General features: G+C 44.5%; 1 protein-coding gene across 7 annotated transcripts in view; it reads left to right on the forward strand.

The window, feature by feature from the left end:
• MOCS3 (molybdenum cofactor synthesis 3) overlaps positions 1 to 22,854 on the forward strand; it is a 115,895-nt gene that overhangs the window by 15,697 nt on the left and 77,344 nt on the right. For all 7 annotated transcript variants that reach the window (XM_068127937.2, XM_068127941.2, XM_068127940.2 and 4 more), the window contains exon 4: positions 7,932 to 8,052. In XM_068127937.2, the coding sequence (XP_067984038.2) occupies positions 7,932 to 8,052 (121 nt within the window). The remainder of the gene's footprint in view (positions 1 to 7,931; positions 8,053 to 22,854) is intronic.

A 22,854-nucleotide genomic window follows, 5' to 3' on the forward strand; every position in this document is an offset into this window, starting at 1 on the left:
TGAAATTATTCTAGATTTTGTTAATGTGACCTTTAAAAGAAACAAAAACCACATTTGACATTTCGAAACAAATAAATTGATCCTTGAAAGTGATGTAAACTGATATCGAACTGAATTCATGGACAGTACTGTGTTAAACTTCTGTACGTTTTCCAGAAGTATCTCTTTATTTTGCACATTAGCCAATTTTTTTTTAAACAAAAACAATAGTTAAATTACTACTGGGATTACGGACAGTAAAATTACAGTTCAGTACTTCGTGTAACCCCCACGAGCATTCAGGAGAGCACGTACACGTTGAGGCATGCTGTTCACGAGATTTGCCAAGGTTTGGACAGGAATCGCTTGCCATGCAGCGACAACGGCCTGCTGCAATTCACGCACAGAGGCAGGCTGCTGGTCCAAGTGGTCGATTTGACGCGTTAATTCTGCCCACAAGTTCTCTATTGGATTCATATCCGGGGACATGGCAGGCCACTCCATATGCTCTACACCACGGTCAGCAAGAAAGTGTTGGATCATGCGAGCATGATGAGGCCGTGCATTGTCATCTTGGAAGACAAAGTTTCCTCGAAAGGCTGCACGAACAAATGGAAGCAATGTTTCTTCCAGAATGGCCCTGTACTTGAACTGGTTCAGGTTTCCATTCAGAACAACCAGGTCAGTTTTGCCCCCTGCATGAAAAGCAGCCCAAACGGTCACCCCACCACCTCCAGCTTGGACTATTGGCACTATACAATCTTTGTTGTAGGCTTCATGCACTTGTCTGTGCACTCGGATGCGGTCATCTTGACGATAGACCAGAAATCTAGACTCGTCACTGAAGATCACGTGATTCCAGAGTCCTGGCTGCCATTGACTGTGCTCTTTGGCCCACTGCAATCGGTGCTGGCGGTGTTGTCTGCTCAGGCGTGGCTTTCTCAGGGGACGCCTGGCACGATAGCCTGCTTGAACCAGTCGTTGGTTGACTAGCCTTCTGGATACAGGCACATTTGTTAGTTGCTGCCATTCAGCCCTAAGCCGATTAGCTGACTTGGTACGGCCATTGCGGACTAACCGGTGCAGCTTGGCGATCATCCCTCCTTGTGGTTCTGCGGGGACGTCCTGGCCTCGGTATTGGAGTAGGGACACCCCTCTGAGCATTTCGTTTCAGGATCTTTGACACCTGACCTTGAGTGATGCCATACTGCCGAGTAATAGCACGCTGTTTCATGCAGTAATTTCGTAAAGCCACCACTCCATGACAAACAGCATTGTCGAGTTGACGGACTATCTCCAGTGGAAGCGGCAATAACTTTTGGAGACGTGCAGCAGTTGTTTTCTACTAATACAGAACGCAACAACCCTTGTATACCCGACTGTGAAGCCATTCATCAAATGCACCTGTCCGTACATTTTGCCACGCCACCTGTGATATAATCCTGTTGTTGACTTCTTGCTGCGACAGGCAATCAGTGACTTGGTTCTTTTAACAAATAAATCACCAAAGTGTAAAATAAACTCACCAGATTGATATACTGAGTTAAGAAAGTAAAGCCAAGTCAAGAAAAAAAATATATTCCATATTAAATGCCAAGTCTGTAGTTAGGCAGCTTCGCAATTTTTGGGGGAACGACTTTACAAAAGTACCATTTTTATTTTAGTGGTTCATTGGACCATATGCAATAGAATTAGGACCGGAGGCAAGACATATACAGTGTTTGACCTTTGCGCAAATACGACTCGCACAGCATAATATCGAGCAATACATTTATGCAAATAAATCATCAGCTATTGGAGTTAGACTAAAATCGTAAATACATAAATTGCTGGACATATTACCTTGAACAACATGTTGTCTGTTCTAAAGCTATATTGTCATTACATCCTTGTAGTTGCGTACATTTTAGATATATGAGAGGTGTGCGAGTCACATGTATAACACATTTGTATAAACACTCGGTATTATCTATCTATAATGCCAGTAATCTCTGTGTGTCTGTCTGTGACCGCTGTTTCTCGACAACCACGGTTCCGATATACTTGAAACTTGCCAGGTATATTGCTGGGGACCCGAGGATGTGCCTTTTCAAGGTTTCATATTAATCGGACAAGTAGTTAGCGAGCTATGTCCAAAAAACGATTCAACCAATCAGAGAGCAGCGAGCTATCACGTGTGCCGAACGTGGCGAACAGACTCTGCCTCGGACGGCACATTTGAGAGCGTATTCATTTATTTCACATTGGCGAACTATGTTGGCGCTATGTTGGCGTTAAACTATGTTTTAAAACTAATTAAAACTACTTTGCGATTCATCGTAACTGCGATTCGTAACTGCCGTTCGCTTTGGCTTTGCGAATGGACCAAACCATTTCATGTAAATAGAGGGGGGGGGATTGTCACCGTACTCGCAAGCCGTTCGCTTTGGCTTTGCGAATGGACCAAACCATTTCATGTAAATAGAGGGGGGGGGGGATATAATTTTAGATATATATATAGTACGGGCATGCCCTAGTATTACTAATTATTGTTACATGGAAGCGTAAGATTTATTATGCAGGCATGCATAAGTTTTACAAATAACACTGCACGTAATGAAATAAAAATTAGCCTCCTTGTTGAAAATATATACATAATTGGTTTTTGTCCTTGGTTTTTGTCCAATAAAAAGGTGAAGAACACTGTATATTTCTTGCCTCCAGTCCTAAATCTATTGTATATGGTCTAATGGACCACCAAAATAAAAATGGCGATTTTGTCAAGCTGTTCCCCATTTTCGATAAATATGCTGCTAAGCTGCCTGACTATTACACTAGCCTCGATCTTGCATACAAAATAAATAAATAAATAAATGAAAATCACCTGCTTGAAATCTAATTATTTATAATAACTTCTAAAAGGTGGCAATAATATTGTCTGGGACATTTTAGGATTTCTGTGTGGAATGAGCTAAGATTTAGTAATGTTTTCAGCTTTTTTTGTTTTGTTCCATTGCAAACCAAAGAAATACATGTGTGGATTCCAAAATATTTTTTAATTTCAACAATTTTCTGGAAGAAATGGTGCATTATTTGAAAAAAGTGCAAGGTGCCAATATTTTTGGCCACGACTGTACAATCCACATATAATTTGATGGCTGGAAAAATCAAACAGGCTACGGGATTCGTCATTCTGCTTAAAGACTCATTTAAGCAGATTTGTTAGCTAAAGATCATTGCTGCTTACCTCGGCCTAGCAAGTCAAGACGGCTCTGATGCATTCGTTTTTGTGGGACGTGATAAGTATGGACTTCCTTGAGCATGTCGAGTTTCCTCCAAACTTCTTCCAGTTTAGTAGTGACTGTTTAAAATTGTAATTGTACTTTGGACAGAATTGACTGAATCATTTGTGGTAATAATATTTTTTAAGTCTGGAAGGTGTGCCCCAGAAAACGCCATGGCAACCTATTATACACCTTAACAAGGAGTTCATCCAAGGCGTAAATCTCTCTTGGGGAGGTGGCAAGTTAAGTCGCTACAACCTCCATCATGTGACCCTTCGATCCCTGGCAAGTTTGGTTGAGATTGGATAAGTAATGGCCGAATGCATCATGGTCAGACAGACAGACAGACAGACACCAAATGGCATATTTTAGTATAATTAACAATAGTTGTCTCATGACCATGGACTTTATCAAACCAAGCCAATCATGTCTTTCAATCCTGACAAATCTCACACTCTTACAATGTCTCTCCGAAAGGACCGACTGGACAACCCTCCCATCTACTTTCTCAACAATCCTCTCCAAGAAGTTCTGTCGCTCAAGCTTTTGGGTCTCACTATCTGCCATGATCTTTCTTGGGAAAACCACATTTCCAAGCTGGCCTCCAAAGCCAGTCGCCGACTGGGCATCCTCCGTCGTGCGAAGTCCCTCTTTGGCACACCTGAGCTCCTCACAACATACATGGCTTTCATCCGCAGCTCAATGGAATACTGTTCTCCCCTCTGGGCCGGCCCTCCTGCCTCACACCTAGCTCGGCTTCACACTGTTGAAACCAAAGCTTTCAGAATCATTGGAATCTCCCATGATGAAGCTATCTCCGAGGACCTTTCACTCACTCACCGCACTCACCCACTCACTCACCCAGCTCTGTACTCTGTCCCCCAAATATTCCTACAGGTCACACAAGACCTGCCAGCAACCCTCTTCTGGTCAAACTGCCAAAATCAAGACTCTCTGCTCACCTTCACTCTTTCATTCCTCTTTTCTCCCACCACTGGAACAAACTCCCTCACTCTCTTCAATCCCACTCCTCCTCCAGGTCTTTAAAACAGCTGTTCACCACCACCTCTTATCTTCCCCCATCCAAAACCTTGATGTTTTCTACCCCCGTTAATTCACCCCAGATCCTCTTTTTTGAAATACCGACTTCTTTCCTGGAAGTCCTAGCAGTGTCCATGTGTTTTTTTTTTTTTACCTCTTCCACCCCCCCCCCCCGCCCCCCCTCACATGCCTCCTTGCCCCAAGCCCTCTCCCTCCCAAGGTTCTCCTGATGTCCCTGCTCCCCATCTTGTCTCCCGCTCCCTTTATCACACGGTTTCATGTTTTATGTGTCAGTTTGTCTTTTTGTGATCAATGTTAGCTCTTATACAGACTTGGCATTTAATATGGAATATTTTTTTTGTGGGGGTGAACTTACTTTTCAGGATGTCTTAGAACCAAAACTTCATTGGAATTATGTGAAATTATTCTAGATTTTGTTAATGTGACCTTTAAAAGAAACAAAAACCACATTTGACATTTCGAAACAAATAAATTGATCCTTGAAAGTGATGTAAACTGATATCGAACTGAATTCATGGACAGTACTGTGTTAAACTTCTGTACGTTTTCCAGAAGTATCTCTTTATTTTGCACATTAGCCAAATTTTTTTTAAACAAAAACAATAGTTAAATTACTACTGGGATTACGGACAGTAAAATTACAGTTCAGTACTTCGTGTAACCACCACGAGCATTCAGGAGAGCACGTACACGTTGAGGCATGCTGTTCACGAGATTTGCCAAGGTTTGGACAGGAATCGCTTGCCATGCAGCGACAACGGCCTGCTGCAATTCACGCACAGAGGCAGGCTGCTGGTCCAAGTGGTCGATTTGACGCGTTAATTCTGCCCACAAGTTCTCTATTGGATTCATATCCGGGGACATGGCAGGCCACTCCATATGCTCTACACCACGGTCAGCAAGAAAGTGTTGGATCATGCGAGCATGATGAGGCCGTGCATTGTCATCTTGGAAGACAAAGTTTCCTCGAAAGGCTGCACGAACAAATGGAAGCAATGTTTCTTCCAGAATGGCCCTGTACTTGAACTGGTTCAGGTTTCCATTCAGAACAACCAGGTCAGTTTTGCCCCCTGCATGTAAAGCAGCCCAAACGGTCACCCCACCACCTCCAGCTTGGACTCTTGGCACTATACAATCTTTGTTGTAGGCTTCATGCACTTGTCTGTGCACTCAGATGCGGTCATCTTGACGATAGACCAGAAATCTAGACTCGTCACTGAAGATCACGTGATTCCAGAGTCCTGGCTGCCATTGACTGTGCTCTTTGGCCCACTGCAATCGGTGCTGGCGGTGTTGTCTGCTCAGGCGTGGCTTTCTCAGGGGACGCCTGGCACGATAGCCTGCTTGAACCAGTCGTTGGTTGACTAGCCTTCTGGATACAGGCACATTTGTTAGTTGCTGCCATTCAGCCCTAAGCCGATTAGCTGACTTGGTACGGCCATTGCGGACTAACCGGTGCAGCTTGGCGATCATCCCTCCTTGTGGTTCTGCGGGGACGTCCTGGCCTCGGTATTGGAGTAGGGACACCCCTCTGAGCATTTCGTTTCAGGATCTTTGACACCTGACCTTGAGTGATGCCATACTGCCGAGCAATAGCACACTGTTTCATGCAGTAATTTCGTAAAGCCACCACTCCATGACAAACAGCATTGTCGAGTTGACGGACTATCTCCAGAGGAAGCGGCAATAACTTTTGGAGACGTGCAGCAGTTGTTTTCTACTAATACAGAACGCAACAACCCTTGTATACCCGACTGTGAAGCCATTCATCAAATGCACCTGTCCGTACATTTTGCCACGCCACCTGTGATATAATCCTGTTGTTGACTTCTTGCTGCGACAGGCAATCAGTGACTTGGTTCTTTTAACAAATAAATCACCAAAGTGTAAAATAAACTCACCAGATTGATATACTGAGTTAAGAAAGTAAAGCCAAGTCAAGAAAAAAAATATATTCCATATTAAATGCCAAGTCTGTAGTTAGGCAGCTTCGCAATTTTTGGGGGAACGACTTTACAAAAGTACCATTTTTATTTTAGTGGTTCATTGGACCATATGCAATAGAATTAGGACCGGAGGCAAGACATATACAGTGTTTGACCTTTGCGCAAATACGACTCGCACAGCATAATATCGAGCAATACATTTATGCAAATAAATCATCAGCTATTGGAGTTAGACTAAAATCGTAAATACATAAATTGCTGGACATATTACCTTGAACAACATGTTGTCTGTTCTAAAGCTATATTGTCATTACATCCTTGTAGTTGCGTACATTTTAGATATATGAGAGGTGTGCGAGTCACATGTATAACACATTTGTATAAACACTCGGTATTATATTACTAATTATTGTTACATGGAAGCGTAAGATTTATTATGCAGGCATGCATAAGTTTTACAAATAACACTGCACGTAATGAAATAAAAATTAGCCTCCTTGTTGAAAATATATACATAATTGGTTTTTGTCCTTGGTTTTTGTCCAATAAAAAGGTGAAGAACACTGTATATTTCTTGCCTCCAGTCCTAAATCTATTGTATATGGTCTAATGGACCACCAAAATAAAAATGGCGATTTTGTCAAGCTGTTCCCCATTTTCGATAAATATGCTGCTAAGCTGCCTGACTATTACACTAGCCTCGATCTTGCATACAAAATAAATAAATGAAAATCACCTGCTTGAAATCTAATTATTTCTAATAACTTCTAAAAGGTGGCAATAATATTGTCTGGGACATTTTAGGATTTCTGTGTGGAATGAGCTAAGATTTAGTAATGTTTTCAGCTTTTTTTGTTTTGTTCCATTGCAAACCAAAGAAATACATGTGTGGATTCCAAAATATTTTTTAATTTCAACAATTTTCTGGAAGAAATGGTGCATTATTTGAAAAAAGTGCAAGGTGCCAATATTTTTGGCCACGACTGTACAATCCACATATAATTTGATGGCTGGAAAAATCAAACAGGCTACGGGATTCGTCATTCTGCTTAAAGACTCATTTAAGCAGATTTGTTAGCTAAAGATCATTGTTGCTTACCTCGGCCTAGCAAGTCAAGACGGCTCTGATGCATTCGTTTTTGTGGGACGTGATAAGTATGGACTTCCTTGAGCATGTCGAGTTTCCTCCAAACTTCTTCCAGTTTAGTAGTGACTGTTTAAAATTGTAATTGTACTTTGGACAGAATTGACTGAATCATTTGTGGTAATAATATTTTTTAAGTCTGGAAGGTGTGCCCCAGAAAACGCCATGGTAACCTATTATACACCTTAACAAGGAGTTCATCCAAGGCGTAAATCTCTCTTGGGGAGGTGGCAAGTTAAGTCGCCACAACCTCCATCATGTGACCCTTCGATCCCTGGCAAGTTTGGTTGAGATTGGATAAGTAATGGCCGAATGCATCATGGTCAGACAGACAGACAGACACCAAATGGCATATTTTAGTATAATTAACAATAGTTGTCTCATGACCATGGACTTTATCAAACCAAGCAATATTACAACAGGAAGTCATCTTTGGATGGCAACAGATTTTTTTTTGAAAAGTGACATTCATATGTGAGGATGCTCAAAAGCACTTTTGACATTCTTAATTTTCTTTGCAATTTATGCTCTGGACAGGGAGGTTGGGCCTAGTGGACCATGATGCAGTGGAAGTAAACAACTTGCACCGGCAGGTGCTTCATTCTGAACGGCGCTTGGGCTGGAGTAAAGCACGATCAGCTGCGCACACCGTGCAACAGTAAGGTCTCGCTTCTTGCTGTGCAATGTCACTACCTTTTGCTTGCTGTCATTAATATGTGCATGAAGGAAAATGTTAAAGGGGAACCCAAACGCTCAGACCACCTCGATGCTAATCTATCTCTTGATACCCTACAAAATAGATATGTCTTTTTCCGATTTGAGATTTATAAAGTAAAGTGGGTAATTTTGTAATTAAAAGTCGAAATCTCCTTTTTCACATGAGCCATGACGTCACCTAATGAAAGTGACCGCCACTTCCGTATTGTCTGCGGATAACATCAACGAATGATTGAACTCAAACAGGGAATAATTTTTGAATTTCTACAAATGTGCTGGGTCGTTGGGTCCTTGGTGGTTGTAGTAATACAAACCGAGATGGTTTCATGGTACAACAATCGATAAAGGATGAGAGGGTTGCCAGGAATTGGACGAGGTTTGTTTGAAATACTCGGGTGTGGATGGGGCCTACAAAGTGGTTGCTTTTGTGCTCGGAACATTTTCTAGAGAACTGTTATGTAACAACAGAGATGGCTATATTTTGTGGTTATTCGCCACGATTGAGAGAAGATGCCATTCCCACGATTAAGCGGAAGAAACAGCCATCACACGAATCTGTAACACCTTCTCTGCTGAGCTACCAGCATATGGACACGGGCGATTTGAGTGGTGAATCGAACACCTGTGTTTGTCTGCCAGTAACCGGAGTCACCTCGCTAGATATGCTGCCTAACGTCACTGCCACCTTGCCCTATGCATCTCAAGAGCTCAAAAACCTAGAAGCCATTGTTTTGGATGCCATCACATCAACTCCGATATCCCAAAACTACCACCCAAGGAAGATTTGAATTCAGTACGATCGGCATTCAAGAAAAGAGAGAATGTGTGTGTGTGGGTGTGTGTGTGTGTGTGGGTGTGTGTGTGTGTGTGGGTGTGTGTGTGTGGGTGTGTGTGTGTGGGTGTGTGTGTGTGTGTATTGTTATGTCGGGAGGGTAGCGCAATATCTAGAGCCAGATAGATCTGTGTAGATAGGTATCCGACTGTCGTGATAGGGAATCTACCTGTAATAAGTTCTGTGTGTTTCGGCGGTTTGTCGGGTAAGAGTATACCTGTGAACATACCAGGATGTTTGAGTGTTAGATAGTATAGGGATTAAGAATAATGCCCCTGTGTGTCCAACCTGGTCATCAAACCTTTGTCCCTTATGGCAATGCACATCTGTAGACACTCAGTTAGGCCCTTTAGTGCACGCATTAATTAAATTCCCTTCCCTGACAAGACTTTGGAAGAAAACAGGCAAGGAAACCAGGCCAGGACACCGCCGATGATGGCCGCCGCCAGCTACACCTCTGGCCGGCCTAGAGTGACACGAGCTATCACCACGCTACAGGGAACGAGTGGTGGGTTGGCACGGTAGGCGCGAACCTCCAGCCAACGAGTCGGTGGAGGGCACTGATTGGGTGGTGTGCCAAGGCTGACGTCACCGCCACAAGGTTATTTAGGGGCGGGCCGAACGACATTTTCCCTCTTGCTGGACCCCTGGTTCTCTTGTCTTGCAGAGTTCTCTGGAGTTGCACATCCGGCTCTGACCCTGACATGTCCAACTCCTGAGAGAGCTCACTTGGATTTGGCTGATAGCGTGCAGTTGCACTTGCGTTCTCTCCTCCTGCAATTTCTTCGTTCTGAGTTTGTGCCTCGTGTTGGAGATCGACCGTGTGTGGAGCTCGCCAGCCTATGTTGGACGCATGGTGCTTGGAGCGGGGCCTGGTGGTGCTCGGAGGCAGACGGAGGGGGGCCGCGTGGGACGTCGACGGACGCAAGACTACAGACGAGTTAAGACGCACCACACTCATGAATACACGATGTGTTCTTTTCGTTAATTCATCCCTTGTTCATTTCTGAAGTCTGGTGTGTGGGATCCCAATTTAGGCCCATTATTTGATTACAGTCGCATTCCTTGTTATCGGGTGCCGTGAATAAATGTTTATTTTTGTACATTCTAAATCTTGTGTTCGAGTTCGTTAATTTCCCTGCAAGATCGGAGCTGCCGTTTGAGTTCGTTCGCCCTACACTGGTATTTGCTTTTACCACAGCTCCCATTTTCCTTCTTCCTTCCGCGTTTGATAATAAAATCCGTGTTTGGTCGTCGCCTCCAATTAAATCTGTTTGGTCCATCCGCGAGCCCTGGTATTAACCCGCGAGCCCTGGTATTAACCGAAGGGTCCGTGTGACAACTTGTGTCAGAAGTGAGGATACGGGCTCGACGGACAAATTTTTTTTGTCCGCGGCTGCGATCGACACGGTCGGGCGTACATCGCGCCCGCCATTTGGACAAAATTTTTCGTAGACGGAGGCGATAAATTTGTATCGTCGATTGGGCTTGCACGACGCGAAAGGTGCGTCATTAAATTTAATCGGTCTTTGAGATAAAACACGCGTGGGAAACGACCCCTTCTTTACGGATGGAAGAGGTAAGCAGTGTGGAGGAAAGGAGGATGGAAGATGCGGGAAGCATTGGGGGTGAGTCGGATGTAGTGGGGGTAGTGAGTAGTGGTAGAACTTCCCCCTCCGCAGGAACGGCCTCCATAGACAACCAGGCCATAATGCAATTGATGAAGCAAATTAATGACAGCATGAAGGCACTACGACAGGCGTGAACACGTCAGGTGGGTCGACGACAACCGTTGACTACCTGCTGGTGTGTAGGCGAGATAGGGGGCACCTCCGGGACACAAAGGTGGTCCCGGGGGAGGAGGCTGTTTCACAGCACCGCTTGGTTGTCTGCGACATAAGGGTGAAAGTTGCGAGGAGAGTTCGGCGGGTGAAGTACCAACCGAGAACGAAGGTGTGGAGGTTGAAAGAGGTGACAGTGAGGGAGGCATTAAAAAAGAGGCTGAGTATGGTGGAGGATGATGTGGTTGAGCTTGAAAGTGGTTGGATGTCAATGAAAGATAGTCTGTTGGGAGCCATTGGTGAGGTATGTGGATGGACAAAAGGACCACCGAGGCACTCGGAAACATGGTGGTGGGATGATGAAGTTGGAAAGAAGATTGACGAGAAAAGGAAGAAGTTCAAGGAGTGGCAGAAGGTGAAGGGAATGGGGGCAGAAAAGGCAGAGCATGAAAGTTATAAGGCAGCCAAGAAGGCTGCAAAGAAAGAGGTAGCAAAGGCACAGGAGGCATGTAGGAAAATGTTCGGAGAGCGCTTGGATTCGGAAGAGGGTCACAGAGCAGTATTCAGGATTGCAAAGCAGAGGGCGAAAGAGAGGTGTGATGTGATGGGGTGAGTTGCTTGAAGGACGAAGTGGGACAAATCGTTGTGGACCCAGATGGAATTAAAGGAAGATGGAAGAGATATATGGAAATACTATTGAATGCAGAGAATGAATGGGATGGCAACATAGAGAGTAACCCAGTTTTAGGACCGGCAGAGAAGATAACCGAGGAGGAAGTTGAGGAAGCGATAAAAGCAATGAAGAGTAGAAAAGCGGGAGGGCCGACGGGAGTTGTGGGAGATATGTTGAAGGCAGCGGGAAATTGGGGTGTGAAGAGAATGACAGAGATCTACAATCTGGTGGTGAAAGAAGGCCGCATTCCAGTGGATTGGGAACTGAGTACCCTCGTCCCTCTATACAAGGGGAAAGGTGACCCTCTGGACTGTGGCTCGTATCGAGCGATAAAGTTATTGGAGCATGGAATGAAGGTATTGGAAAGGGGGTTGGAGAGGAGGATAAGGAAGAAAGTGAAGATTGACGAAATGCAGTTTGGATTTATGCCAGGAAGAGGAACGACAGACGCGCTTTTTATTGTGAGGCAGTTGCAGGAGAAGTATATGGAGAAGAGGAAGAAGTTGTTTCTTGGGTTTGTTGATCTGGAGAAAGCATTCGATAGGGTTCCACGTGAAGTAGTGATATGGGCATTGAGGAAGTTAGGAGTGGAGGAATGGTTGATCAGAGTAGTGATGGCAATGTACAAAAGAGCGCGCACAGCTGTAAGGACGAAGGATGGGAACAGTGGTGAGTTTGAGGTGAAGGTGGGATGCATCAGGGGTCGGTACTAAGTCCACTACTATTTGTAGCTGTGATGAAGGTGCTGGCTCAGAACGTAAAAGAGGGTTTACCGTGGGAGTTGTTGTATGCAGATGATCTGGTGTTGATTGCAGAAAGTATGGATGGACTGAAGGAGAAGATGAACAAGTGGAAGGAATGTATGGAGACAAAAGGTCTGAAGGTGAATATCGGAAAAACGAAGGTGATGGCAAGTGGTAAAGCATGTGGTGTGGTGGAAAGAACTGGGAAGTGGCCGTGTGCTGTGTGCAGGAAGGGTGTCGGAGTGAATTCCATTCAATGTACAATGTGCGCTGAGTGGGTTCATCAAAAATGTAGTGGTCTGAGAGGGTCATTAACCAGTGTGGCAGCTACATTCAAGTGTAAGGTGTGCACAGAGGGAGCTGCAGATGGAGGAAATGTTGAGTTGGATCTTGGAGATGGCGTTAAGCTGGAAGGTGTGAAAACACTTTGTTACCTTGGAGACATGCTGAATGGAGAAGGTGGATCAGACTCGGCAACGGTTGCTCGAGTGAGATGTGCATGGAAGAAGTTTCGGGAGCTGAGTGGTGTGCTGACGAGGAGTGGAGTGTCATTGAAGCTGAAGGGAAAGGTGTATGCTGCATGTGTGAGAAGTGTTATGATTTATGGGAGTGAGACATGGGTAATGAACGTAGAGCAGCAACGAAGGCTGGAAAGGGTGGAAATGCGAATGGTTCGGTGGATGTGTGGAGTATCGTTGAGAGAGAGGAAGACAAATGATGAATTGCGAAAGATGATGGGAATAGAGCCTGTGATGGATGCTGTGAAGAGAAACAGGTTGAGATGGTTTGGTCATGTGTTGAGGAAGGATGAAAGTGACTGGTTGAAAAGAGTGATGGGAATGAATGTAGAAGGAAGTCGAGGACGGGGAAGACCGAGAAAGACTTGGCTACAGATGGTCGAAGAAGAAATGCGGGCAAGGGGGTTAACAAGGGGAGATGCAGAAAATAGGGCAAAATGGAGAACATTGTCATGGGGACCGCAAGGCTAACCCCCGCTCTTGCAGAGAAAATGGCCTTAAAATGCCGTTGTTGTTGTTGTTGTTGTTGTTGTTGTTGTTGTTGTTGTATGAAGGCACTAAATAATAACCTGGAGCGACTGGAAAACAGCATTGATGCCCGGGGTGAACTGATCAAAAGAATGAGTGATAGTTTGGAAGGAAAGGCAGAGGGAATGAACGAACGAAGGAGTGAACCGGGGAAGGAAACACAGGAGAAGCCAGTGGTGTTAGAAATAGAATCAGAACGGGGGGAAGGCAAATTGGGAATTGCAATGGGAATGGCAATGGATGTGAATGGGGAGTGCTCACAGGTGGATGGGGAGATTGCATGTGTCGAGGTAAATGGAGGATGTTGCCCACATCGTGGCCTGGAGGTTTATCGGGACCGGGTGGATGCCACAACACCCCAACCGGGGGATGGATTTGAATCCTTGCTGTGCCAGGGTGGTGGTTCAGAGCAAGAGGGGGTAGAGTTATTGGGGGTCCGTGTAATGGAGCCGGACCGGGTATTTATTGGGGAAGACCTGTCGGGGCCGCAAATTATTGATGGGGATGATGAGAATGATTTGATCCAGCGGCTGGGGACCTGGGAAAGTCCCATGGAGGTGGAGTTTGATCAGGCCCAAAGGAGCTTGGGGAATGAGGTGAGCCGGTCCGAGGAGGAGGTTGTGTTGACCGAGGGGACCCTCACCGTGCATAACAATTGGGAACAGGAGGCTCCAAAATTACAGAACCAGTTGGGGGAGTGTGTTGGCTCCGGGCTGGATTTGGATATTGGAAAACCGGGAGATAGAGCCTTGGGAGATTTGGTCCCTGTAGGGAATTTGGAACAGTTGCAGGGAGGGGCAGAACAACCTGAGGGTGTTGTTACCTGTAGCTGTGGTTATTTGACACCTGGGGCCAGCATTTTTAAAAGGAAAAATAAATTTATATTAAAATGGGAATGTGATTTGGAGCAGCCTTGGTTAGAGTTGGTCCCCGGGCTGTGGAATTTGGACAAGGGGAGGTCTTTGGTGATGGCCTCGGGGAAAAGTTGCCCCTTTGTAAATTTGGTGATGCCAGCCAGCTGGGGGGCTGTGCTGGCGAGATTTGGACGTGGGGTCCAGCCATGGGTGTCATGGTACGACCTGGGTCCCACGGGGGGTCTGGTGGAGTGTGGCGTCCCTTGTCTATCGGGGCGCCACCCGAGCATGTGGCTCGGGCCGGCAGGGTCACCGGACCCTCGTGGGGGTTAAGACCTCCAGGGGGTCCGAGGTGGTTTCTCAAGCCTGGGATGGCATTATTGAGGACCACTAGGGGGAGGTGTTGTGGGTCGTGCTTTGGTGGTGGCACCGCGGACGGCCAACCTGGGCCCGATGTGGTGACCACCCGGGCATGCGCCCGACAGAGCCGGCATGTGGTGACCTGCCATGTTGTGCTGGTCTATGGAAGCGGGTCAGTCTGCAAGGACAGGGATGGACATAGCCTGCCAGACAACCATTCGGGCATCTGTGGAACTTGATGGTGTGAGAGTGACCTTCCACAGATGTTCCGTTATGATTTATGGACTCTTGGTTTGGGAAGAGAGCCATGGGCTTGTTGAATGGGAAGTTGTAACGTGCCGAGCATATGGGCCATGCTCGGCTGGCATGTGTATGGCAAAGCACCCATCTTTGGTGAGGTTAGGAAAATGTGAAAAATGTTTGGCATGTGTAATCGAGGGTTCGATGCAAATTTAAGGGTGAATTTTGAAATGTCATGGTGGTCACTGACATCAGTGGCACCATTATTGATCCAGGTGTGTTAGACCAAAGTGTTGGAGGCTGGGATAAAAATTGACAGGTTGGCAGGACACAGCCTTCAACTGGTTGCGGGGGCGACTGTGCTGATATTTGGGACGCGGGATCATGGGGATGGAGTTGGGGGACTGGGGGTCAATGTGGTGCTGTGCATGTCCGAGGTGTGTGGACCCACCCACTTCTGGGTGGGTCTCCTGGTGGAGCATGGCTGTTAACTGGACCTTGGTGTGGTCAAGTGTGGGTGGGCACTGGGGGCTGCATGTGGTCGGACTGGGGGATGATGTGGAGGTGCAGGGGACGTGGCTGTAGGGATGCCACCCACTGCGACCGTGCCCCCCAGGGCCGAGGTTGTGCTTGCGGTAGTTTGTGCCAGCAGGTGCTCACCACATTGGCCAGCTGGGGCTGGTGCAGCTGTGTTCCTCGCAGGGGGGGGGGGGGGGCGAAGGATGGATGGTGGATCGCACCCTTATGGACACTCATGGGCCATGTTGGCGTTTTGACTGCTCACCTTGTCCCGATGACCCTTGCACAGTAGAGGTGCGGAGCTGTCGTAGCCACATGTAGTTGTGTAGTGATAATCACCGTTGGATGCGGACCGACATACCTGCCAGTATAGTGGAGACAAAAGAGAAATTTGGTGAAATTTGATAGGCCCAATGATAAATTTTGGGATTGTGAAGGGTGGATTGCACTTTGGACCTGACCAACCGGTAGTTACCTGTATATCAAGGTAGGGGTAAGGCCTTGATGGTTACTGTCCCAGGCGTCAGGACTTGCTTGTGAAATTTTGGGGACATGTAATTTGGAGTTTGGAGGTGGGTGCGAGTGATGACATTGTCGGTGAGGGGGATGGAATGTGTCCCACAGAGTCTTGTGGGTGGTGTTTGTGTTAGTGTTGTGGTTATGTGTTCACATGTGGTCGTGAGGTTGGAAAGATGAGTGAGTCGTAATTATTGTGTTAAAAATGGAAATGTGTTGGTAAAATGTGAACTGGGGATTTCACAAGGGCAGGCCATGGCACATCTTTTGTAACATCTTCTCATGGAATTGTGTTAAGAATTGAATCGCAGCGGGGGAGGAAATGTGTTTTGGGATATTGTGGGTGGGGAAGGTGTGTGTGTCCGCAGGTACGGATCAAGCTCTGAGGAGCGATGTCTGCGGCCCCCCTCTGCGGCAATTACCCCTGGCAGCCAGTGGTATCTGGAAATTGGAGCTCGTCGGTGGAGGGTCTTGTTGGGCGCCCTGGGGTAAAGGAGACCCCCGGCGACCCGTGGAGCTGCGCGGAAGCCGGAGGAAACAGAGCCTGGTGTGTGGAGACCCTCACCGGCGAGGTAAAGGGGGGGGGGGGGGGGGCAATGAACATGTAAGTCGGTTGACTTGTTTTCGGACTGCGGGCACCACAGCCTGAAGTTCCCCCATGCACAGAAGCGGGTGGGCTGTGTTATGTTGGGGGTAAAGGAATATCTAGGGCCAGGTAGATCTGTGTAGGTAACATGCTTCGACTGTCGCGATAGGGAATCTACCCTGTAATAAGTTATGTGTTTTAGGCGGTTTGTCAGGGAAGTGTATACCTGTGAACATACAAGGATGTTCGGGTGTTAAATAATTGTAGGGACAATGATAAACCCCTGTGTGTCAGACCTGGTAATCATTCCTTTGTCCCTTATGGCAACGCACACATATAAACACTTCGATAGGTCCTTAGTGCAACAGTAAATAATTCCCCTGCCCTTACAATGACCTTGGAAGAAGACAGGCAGGAAGCCAGATCGGGGCACCGCCGGATGGCTGCCGCCAGCCGCACCACCAGCTGGCCTTGCAACATCGTGTGAGACGAGTTGTAACCCATGCCACAGGGAACGTGTGATTGGTTGGCGCGGAAGGCGCGAACCTCCAGCCAATCAGGGCGGGAGGCGCGAAGACGCAACTGAGAAGGAGGTTGTTCATTGGAGGGAAGGCGCTAGAAGGTTCGGTGGACGGCGGGAAGCTAAGAGGCCCAAGGTTGGTGGCGCGCCAAGACTGACGTCAGAGGGAAGGTGACAAAGGGACGCGCTGGATGACATTTTGTCTCTCTCTCTTTCTCTCTTGGACTCTCTCTCTTGGACGAACTCTCTCTCTTGGACTCTGCGCGCTGGACCCCTTTGTATTGGAGATCTCGCTGTGCTTGAAGCCCTCCCCCTTCTTCGCTTGTCTCTGGTCTTCTTTCGCTCTTCCTTCTCGTGTGCTGGACCTTCGTGCTTCGTGCTGGGTGACGTTGGTTCGTCGTGGTGCTTGGAGCGGGATCCGGTGCTGTTTGTACTGGAGCGAGGGACCTCGTGGGGTGCCGCGGAGCGAGTCGCATCGAGGGCTGTCGAAGCGTGCGAGCGAGCGGACGAAGGGTTTCTTCGCGCCGGAGCTTGGAGCAGCGTTGGACGGCGGACACGACTACAGACAAAGATAAGACGCACCACATATCACAAGTAAACGACAAGACATTTCTTTTATTAATTCAGTCCTTTGTTCGTTTCTGAAGTGAGGTGTGCGGGATACCGATTTTTTTATATATATATATATATATATATATATATATATTTGTATATAAGATTGAGGCTCGTGAAAGAGCTAACATTAATCACACAAAAAGTCAAACCGACACACAAAACACAAAAAACATTTAGGATCATTATTAGATTTATCATCGCGTTTCCCTGTCCCGACCTTTATTTAAAATAAACCCTTGCATTACTTTCCATTCCTTGTTAAACCCGTGTTCGTTTGAGTTAATCCCCTGCAGGATCAGAGCTGCGGTCGGTTCGCTCTAGGTAAGCGCTTGCCGCCTCTTCTCCTTTGTTCTTTCTCCCGTACTTTTAGAGCCGAATCCGTATTTCGTCGTCGCCTCAGTTAAAGCCGTTCTGGTCATTCGTGAGCCCTGGTGTTAACCTTGAGGGTATTCGCACGACAATATTTTATCACACGTTAAATAAAATGAGAAAAATACCTTTAAGTTTTAACTTTACAAAGAGTGATTACACGGCTTCATTACCGTACCCATTACAACTTGATCCCACAAAAGAATATGAAGCAGCGTTAGTGTCTGTGGGAACTTATAATACATTGTTTAATATCACAGAAAAAATAACAAGTTTATTTATAGTCCCGGGGGTAACTATAAAACTATAGAAGTTACACCCGGAGCTTATGAGATTTCTACATTAACTTCTGAAATTGGTCGTCTTATGAAAGAACAGGGAGATGAACCAAAAAAGATTGTTGTAGGGATTCAAACACACACATCAAAATCAACCATTAACCTTAAAAATAATTATAAAATTGATTTCACGATTGAGAAATCATTCAGAGAGCTATTGGGTTTCACCTCTAAAAAGATTGAAGCTAATGATACGTTTTACAGTGATAATGTTATTCAAATATCCTCAGGTATAAATCCAATATTAATTCACTGCGATTTGATTGATGGTGCTTATGACGACAGTGTGAGAACAAATACAATATTCTCATTCATCGCTTACTCGACCCCTATTAGTTATAAATTCAGTATGGAACCAACAAATCCCATCTATTTGCCCGTGTCAGGAAAAAACATTAATAAAGTACATTTTAGGATAACCGATCAAAATAATCATCTGATTTCTTTCAATGATGAAATTATATCCATCAGAATTCACCTACGTGAAGTTGTTCAACAAATAGATGGAACCCACCTACATGGAGTTTTTCAAGAATTAATTGATAAATATAAAACAATTATAACATGATTTTTTTTTTTTTTTTTTAGTAAATAAAAACACGATGGTTGTTGTACGAAAACATGAGTTGAGAAAATATAAAATCATTACAAAAGATGGAGCTGGGATTGGGGAAGGTATGTATCTTTCACCGTACTATAAAGGTGAAGGTATGTTTCTTGGGAGAGGATACTATAAACCCGAGACAACGGGGTGTAGGTCAACAATTTAGAACTAAAGGAGATGGGTTAATTGATACTCTAATGGGTATTGGTTCAACTATTCTTAAACATAAAGACCTAATTGGTTCAACCGCATCTGCCGGAGGAAATGTAGCAGGCGCTGTAAAGAGTATAAAAGACGCCCAGAAGGAGTCTCATAAATTACAGGCTATCAAAGAAATTAAAAAGAGTAAAACCGAACTAACCCCACAAGCACGACGAAAACTAAAACAAATACTTCTCGGGTCGGGTTTTCAAAAGTTTTAAATATATTATTCTTAAATGTAATAAATTTATTTATTATATTTTTTATTGTTATATATAAAAACTATGAACGTAATTGATAGTATTTATGATTTGGGTGATACGATTATCATTTCAAACTCTACTAAAAAAGAAGATTATTGTAAGGTAAATGCCGTAACGGGAACAGATTGGAATACGAATGGAACAAAAAGTTTTGAGATAAATAATCAACAAACTTACTTGAATCTGGCCGATAGTTTCTTGTTGTATAAATTTAAATTCACTAAGGCTGCGAATGACACGAAGGCTACACTTGTAAATGATTTCTTCTGGAAAATGTTTGATTGTGTCCATTTGTATATTGGAACGCAATCGAACCTGGTGTTGGTTTCGCGGCTAGGGTGCCAGCTTAGGATCCTAGGATCCTGGGTTCGAATCCCGGTCGATCGCTGAATTAACGCCAGGGGGGTTGACTCAGCCTGTCATCCTTTGGAGGTCGGCTAATTGAGTACCAGTTCACTGGTAAATCCCTGTTTGTCGTAAAAGGCGACAAACAGGGTTGGCGGCAGGAAGGGCATCCGGCCGTAAAACATTGATTCAAAAAGGGGAGCAACAAAAACAACAACAACCACGGTGCCCGAAAAAGGCCAACCCCCGCTTGCGGGGAAAAATGGCCTCTAAAGGTTTTTTTTTTTTTTGGTATATTGGAACGCAAGAGGTTAAAGTGATTGATTATATCTCTGCGACATCTGAATTGATGAAATTTACACTATATTCCTTTAGTGATAGCATGGGTAAGGGGTTTGCCGAAGGTTTTATTCCTGATATGACAACGGGAAATGACAACGACCCTGGTTATGCCCAAAGGGATGCACTGTATAACAATGACAAAGCCGAGAATAGTTTTACCATGGCGGTTCCTCTTAAGTGGATATTTGGATTTTAAAGTTCTGTACGGCCTTAAAATTAGATTTCAACAACAAAGGAATACTAATGAAAACAGATTGGTTTTTGGGGCTGCGAATGCTTTCGGTGATAACAATAAATTTGTTATTAATGATCTGTGTTGGTATATCAGTGAATATACTCCCAGTCTTAAAACAGAAGAGATGTTGAATAGAAGACTTAATTCAAAGACCCCACTAAATGTATCCTACCTTAAAAGAAGATGTCAACATGTTAAATTGGAACACACTACCTACACTTGGAATTTGGGTGTTCTGGAAGAAAAGCCTCGGTACCTATGGCTCATTTTTAAGAAACTCGATGGAGATAAAGGTACTGATAAGAATAACGCGTTGTGTGATAATGCTACGGTAAAACAACTTCGGGTTTCTCTAAATGGAACATTTTACCCTCGAGATAGATTGGAAATTAATTGGGAAAATATTGATTATGCCGAAGCCTACAAGTCTTACCAAAAGGTGTGTGAAAGCAATGGTAATATGAATCCCATTTTGGATATGGTAGTGTTTAAAAGTCTATATACAATCGTAGAGCAGCAACATATACAATCGTAGAACGTAGAGCAGCAACGAGGGCTGGAAAGGGTGGAAATGCGAATGGTTCGGTGGATGTATGGTGTATCATTGAGAGAGAGGAAGACAAATGATGAATTGTGAAAGATGATGGGAATAGAGCCTGTGATGGATGCTGTGAAGAGAAACAGTTTGAGATGGTTTGGTCATGTGTTGAGGAAGGATGAAAGTGACTGGTTGAGAAGAGTGATGGAAATGAATGTAGAAGGAAGTAGAGGACGGGGAAGACCGAGAAAGACTTGTCTAAAGATGGTGGAAGAAGAAATGTGGACAAGGGGGTTAACAAGGAGAGATGCAGAAAATAGGGCAAAATGGAGAAGATTGTCATGGGGACCGCAAGGCTAACCCCCGCTCTTGCAGGGAAAATGGCCTTAAAATGCCTGTTGTTGTTGTATACAATCTACGCGATTGACCTGAGCGCTCAAAAGGAAACTATAAAGTCTAATAGAGTGGACACTTCCCTATACATTGAAAGAGGAAAGAACGAAGAAGTGGATATGTATTGTTTGCTCTTTGAAGAAACAGAACTACAGATTAATACGGATGATGGTGTTATGACTAATATCACATAAGCAATAAATAGAAAATTTGTATGTTTAGGGGTATGTTTATGGGGTATTGTAGATTTTTTTTCTCATATAACTAGAACAAAAGCTTTTCTAAATAAAATGAGTAAAGTAACAACTGACGTATATGTTAATCAATCAAATCGTGATAAACTAACATATTGTATTCAACACCAAAAACCTTGTACGATTACCATTCGTACAATTCAAAGAAAAGGCGATATGAGACTTGGTGTTTTGCTCACAAAAGTGCAGGTGAAAACGCTAAATAGTACCGGTTCACTTAGTTTAAAAATGACAAAACCTATGTTGAAGAACTATGCAATAAAGGAAACAAACAGAGGATTTCTTCCATTTCTAGCCCCCCTAGTCCCTTTATTTACCGCGCTAGTTGCAGTGGGATCGATAGTGGGTGGTGTTTCGGTGGCGGTAAAAGCTTCTAATGAAAAGAAAGCACAACTAAAAGCTCAAAAAGAATTGGAAAGGCATAACAAGGTGATGGAGAAAAAACGTAGTGGAAGCGGTGTAATTGTAGATTTTGCTGAAAACCTTGAAGGCTTGCCTGTTAGGGCGAGATCGTTAGTCGGAGATATGCTTTCTTCTATCGCACAGGTGTGCGTAAAACTAACGAAAAGGGGTAATGGAATATATCTTTCTCATAAATAAAATCATAAATAAAATGGAGGAGTGGTTTAAACAATTTGGAAAGAATAAAACGTCAAATATGGAACTCGATAAATATTGTAAAAAAAACTAAAACTCAATAACGTAATTATTTGTATGAGGGATGAATTAACAAAGCTGCCTAAAAATACAAAGAATATTGTCATGAATTTAGAAGATAATATTGGGAAGGGGTCTCATTGGACTTGTATTCATAATGGTAGGGGCAAATATTATTTAGATAGTTATGGACTTCCACCCCCTCTTGAAGTAATTAAATTCCTACCGAAGGGGAAGAGTGTTTATCAAACATTTCAAGTCCAAGAAGTAAATTCCAAATGTTTATATGTATTATTTCACCTCAACAATAATGAAAAGATTTCTGATATTATTTTTACTCTTATTTAAAATGTCTTACATTGGGAAAGATGGGTCTATCTTTAGAGCTTCCCAAGAGTCGGGTGTTCATTTATCTAATTATTATACAAAGGCCCAGGCCGAGCGACAAAAACATATTATAACTAAAGATATTAATATGAAGAATACTTATAAATTAATCAATTATCCAAGCCCCACAGATGACAATGACTTGGTGAGATTAGGCAATTTAACAAAATATTCCACAGCACGTTTTGTTAAACAAGTAGAATTTATACCCACAACACCGAGTTCTCCAGACCATACCCCGCGTCTCATTAAATTCAACACGTCACTTACAATTAAATTGTATAAAGAGGGGCATATAGTTAATATGGTATTTGATAAATGGGGGTATGATATGCTTGCTGAGTCACTCCTCGCCCCCTGCTACTCCTACTACACCTTCCCTTGCTGCCCTTACCACCCCTTATATTGTTTCCCTGACTTCCTCCTCTTCCTTTGCTGCCTCTACTGCCCCTTCCTTGGCTGCTCCTACTACCCCTGCTACTCTTACTGCCCCTTCCTTAGCCGACCTTGTTACCCTTGCTCCTAACGCTCT

This window comes from Myxine glutinosa, chromosome 9, assembly GCF_964187855.1.
Source record: "Myxine glutinosa chromosome 9, kmMyxGlut1.1, whole genome shotgun sequence".
NCBI lineage: Eukaryota > Metazoa > Chordata > Myxini > Myxiniformes > Myxinidae > Myxine > Myxine glutinosa.